This window comes from Melospiza melodia (genome assembly GCF_035770615.1).
Source record: "Melospiza melodia melodia isolate bMelMel2 chromosome 7 unlocalized genomic scaffold, bMelMel2.pri SUPER_7_unloc_1, whole genome shotgun sequence".
Lineage (NCBI taxonomy): Eukaryota > Metazoa > Chordata > Aves > Passeriformes > Passerellidae > Melospiza > Melospiza melodia.
In genome coordinates, this window is record NW_026948497.1 from 9,936,382 (window position 1) to 9,940,558 (window position 4,177).

Sequence of the window (4,177 nt, forward strand, 5' to 3'; positions counted from 1 at the left end):
ATTTCCCATTCCCAAACCTTGGCTGAATGGAGGAGGAGAAGGCTACAAGGAAGAGGAAGATGCCCTGGGACACCCAGGCAGGTGAGGAGGAAGTCAGTGCCCCTTTCCCCCTCTCTCCTGCTCCATCTCCCAGCCCAACATAGCCCCCGGCTGCAGGACAACCCTGCTGCCAACGCCATCCTGCTGGGGATGCACGGGGGGGATCTCCTTCCCCTTGCCTGTGGCATGGAGGCAAATCCATTCCTCTCCTTGTCCTTCCTACCCCAGAGAAGGAGCTGAGGATGGAGACCAGGGAGGACAAATCCCTGCACCAGAACCTCGTGGAAGAGGCTGTTTTGAGCAGTGCCACAGTGCAGAATTCCAATGGGGAGGAAAAGTTCCAGAGATCCCACAGGAGGATGGGCTCCAAACCCAGCCCAGGGTTCTCTGAGAAGGAAAGACCCACCCTGAGCCAAGAAGGTGGACAGAGCTTCAGCCAGAGCTCAGAGCTGGTGGCCCATGATCAGATTCACAATGGGGAGAAGCCCTACAAGTGCTTGGAGTGTGGGAAGAGCTTCATGCAGAGCAACCACCTCATCAGCCACCACATGATCCACATCGGGGAATGGCCCTACGAGTGTGGGGAATGTGGGAAGGGCTTCAGCTGCAGCTCCGTCCTTGTCACCCACCAACACACCCACACTGGAGAGAGGCCCTACGAGTGTCCCCAGTGTCAGAAGAGGTTTCACACCAGCTCTGACCTCCTCTGCCACCAGCAGATTCACACTGAGGAGATGCCCTTCACCTGCCCTGAATGCGGGAAGGGGTTCAAGTGCAGCTCCCACCTTGTTAGGCACCAGCACATCCACACTGGGGAGAGGCCCTATGAGTGGGAAGAAGTTTCAGACCAGCTCCAATCTCCTCCTGCACCAGCGCATTCACACAGAGGAGAGGCCTTTCCGCTGCCCTGACTGCGGGAAGGGCTTCAAGCACAACTTTACCCTCATCAGGCACCGGCGCATCCACAACAGGGAGAGGCCCTACGAGTGTCCCCAGTGTGGGCAGAGCTTCTCAGACCGCTCGTTCTTTACCCGACACCAACAGAGTCACCAGTAAGGGCAGCCCTGTGAGTGCCCCAACTGCAGGAGGAGCTTCATGCACTGCTCCAGCTTCATCCCCCATGGGAGGACCCACATTGGTCAGAGCCCTGGCGATCCACATTCCCTGGGATCCATGTTGGGAAGACACTGGGCTGGTTATTCTTTTATTTTGGCCCTAATTTTCTTTGCATTCATCTTCATCCCTTTAAACCAGAGGAAATTGGGGTAAAAATCAATAAATTCATCAAAGGCATATAAAGCCTCACTTTTTGCTTGTGTTTCAGGGGAATCTGAGATTCAGGGAAATAATTGGGAGAATTTGGCATTTTGGGGGGTATTTGGTGTACTCGTTTCCCTTTTCTTGGCACTCAAAGAGACAAGAGGGGATGTTGGGAATTTAGCTGCTAGAAACTGGAACAGTACAAAGCCGTGGTTCATTCCAAGTCCTGCACCTGTGAGATAGTGTGTCCTTGGGCCTAGCAGTAGTATAATAACAAATAGTGAAAGAGACATGAGAAAAGACAGATGTAACCCCTAAGGAATGAGGAAGAGTTCATGGTATAGTTTAACCAATAGATTGCTTGGCTTGCAGAATATTCATAAGTTTATTATTTTCTGTATAAATGTTTGATGCTTTCTTCAATAAACGGACCTGTGATGAACCACCTGGTGTCCAGGTCCCCTTCCTTCGACAAGGGTTCAATCTGTCACCTCAATGCCACTGAAAACTACTCAATCCCACCCCAAAATTCCTTGATTCCACTGCTCTTTGGTATGGAATGGGGTTGGAAGGGGATTGAGCAAAGATGGCTTCAAATCAGGAGGGTTGAGATGGGCATTGGGTGGGGCTGGATGGGTGGAGTGGTGTTTGAGAGGTGGAAAATGGGGGAAATATGTCTTGGGAAGGGGGTGTTGATGTCCAGGAGTAGTGGGATGAGTTGGGGTAGGGACTGGGGAGGTGGATTGGGGTCTGAAATGAGACAGCCAAAGTTTGGGTATGATGAAGTGATGGGGAGCCCATTACTGAGTGAGTTTTTTAAAAATCCACATTTCTGATGAGATTTTGAGGTCTCTCATGTTTCTGAGGCAGTTTTGGGGCACTCCCCACCTCTTGGGGGTCTTTCCTGAGAGCAGCTCCATGGAGCCCCATTGCCAGGGGTGGTTGTCTTGGGCACAAGCTCAGAGCTGTATCCAGAGTCCGTTGCCTCAGTGCTGGAGAGCAGAGAAATGATGAATGGCCCCAGACATCTCCAGTCTGTGTTTGGGGGTAGGGAGAGTTCTGCAAAGATGGGGTGGTCACTGCCCCACCCCAGCCACTGCAGCCTCTGGCCCAGCCCCAAAGTGGCTGCCAAGCCCCTGGCACCCTGAAAACCCCACCTGGGAGAGGGACAAGAGCAGGTCAGGCTGTGACACGGGTGTTACACTGACATGTCCCACGGCCCCAGAGCTCACAGCAGCTGAGATCCAAGGCTGAGTGTGGATCTCTCTCTCCCTCTCTCTCTTCTCCTGACTTCCTCTTCTCAAAATTTGGTTAACTTGCAATTGGACAGGTTAGAGTTTGCTAAGTCAGTGCTATATGAAGTGCTTTACTATAATTCAATGCTGTTTAAGATTTCCCAAGTACCTCATTCTCTGAAGTTTGCAACTAAAAGTTTGTTCTCCACCCTCCTGAGCAGTTTGTTGTTTTCTCCCCTTGGCCATCTGTCCTGCAGGCTGTGCCCCCTGTGCGTGCTGCTCCTCTGCCCTGGCGGGCTGCACTCGCCCATCTCGCTGTGCCCCAGCATTTCTCACCCAGCGTTTCTGTGCCCTCCCTGGGCTCCCTGCACCCAGCGCTGCCGGCTCCTGGCACACAGAGCCAGGGCAGGAGCCCACCCTGCCAAGGGGCTCTGGGGCAGGGCAGGGGCTGCAATGGCTTCTGAGCTCAGCAGCTGCTCCTGGCATGGTTCCATGGAGACCAAGCACAGTGATTGCTTTCCAACAAAAACACGGGAAGGCAAACTGTGATCACTGCCTCCAGGGTTCTGGTCTAACTGGAACTTGGGGACACTTTCTCAGTCGCATTCCTCAGTGGGAACCATTAAATCTTCAAGAAATTTCAGAGTTTCAATTTAATTTTGAGTTCTTGAGAAGTTTTTGAGCACTCTCTCAGGGACTGAGTCTGATGTAAACAACACCAAAGTCCCAAGAGGTTCATTAAAGTCCTTGTGCTGTGTCTGTGCTGCTGAGCTTTAAAGGAACAGCTCTCGCCAGGGCCAGCTCCTCTCCCAGCCCAGCAGGGCTGAGGGCTCTGCCTGCAGGCACTGAGGGGACAGGAGCCAGGCAGAGACAGGCTGAAGGCAATCAGGATTGGGAAGACATTGAGCTGAGACTTCACTTGGGGAAAGATCTTCACAGCCCTGTGCATGGTGAGTGTGTGGGTGCAGGGCAATGTCCCCTGTGCTCCTAGAGGGATCTCCTGAAGCCAGCACACCCCACAGCCTGGGGGATGTGTCAGGAGGACTCTCCCCATTTCTCTGTGGCACAGGAGCAGGAGGAGGAGGATGTGCTGCAGGGCGGGGCTGCCCTGGGCACTGTCAAAGGGACAGGGCAGGACGGCTCCGGCTGCCAGGGATGGCTGCAGGGGGTGAAGCTGGGGCTTCAGCCAGGGCTGCCCAGGGCTGTCCTGCAGAGCAGCTCCTGCAGCCCTCAGGGCTCTTGGCCAGACCAGGGCATGTGCCACCTGCCAGGGGCAGCTCTCAGCCTGCCTGGCAGCTCCCCATGGATGCTGCAGGGGAGAAGTTGGAGGTGGAAGGAGCCACCCCCATCAGGGCAGATTCCTCCTGCTCTGGAGATGGTGCTGCATGGCCAGGGCTGGTCTCAGCTTTCTCCTGAAGGGAAGGGAAAGGGGCTGTCATCTTTGGCTGTGTCACTGAGACTCCTGCACTGTCACCCTGGCCATCAGCAGATGGGCCTCAGATCTCCCTCAGAAAGTGCCTCCTCAGCCTCCTCTCCCTATAGACAGCAGCAGCAGCACCCTTGGCTTGCAGCATCTCTGTTTGTCTGCCCTGCCCTTAAGGCCCTGCAGCCAGGGAGATGGCCCTGGGCAGTGCCCTGTGCTG

General features: G+C 54.5%; 1 protein-coding gene across 1 annotated transcript; it reads left to right on the forward strand.

The window, feature by feature from the left end:
• Positions 1–509: 509 nt before the first annotated feature.
• Positions 510–1,056, forward strand: LOC134432824 (zinc finger protein 3-like; the record flags this gene model as incomplete). The annotated part of the gene is made up of 2 exons (XM_063181736.1): positions 510–859; positions 933–1,056. Coding segments are annotated over 2 exons (474 nt in total), but the record flags the coding sequence as incomplete, so codon positions are not given.
• Between the last annotated feature and the right edge of the window lie 3,121 nt (positions 1,057–4,177).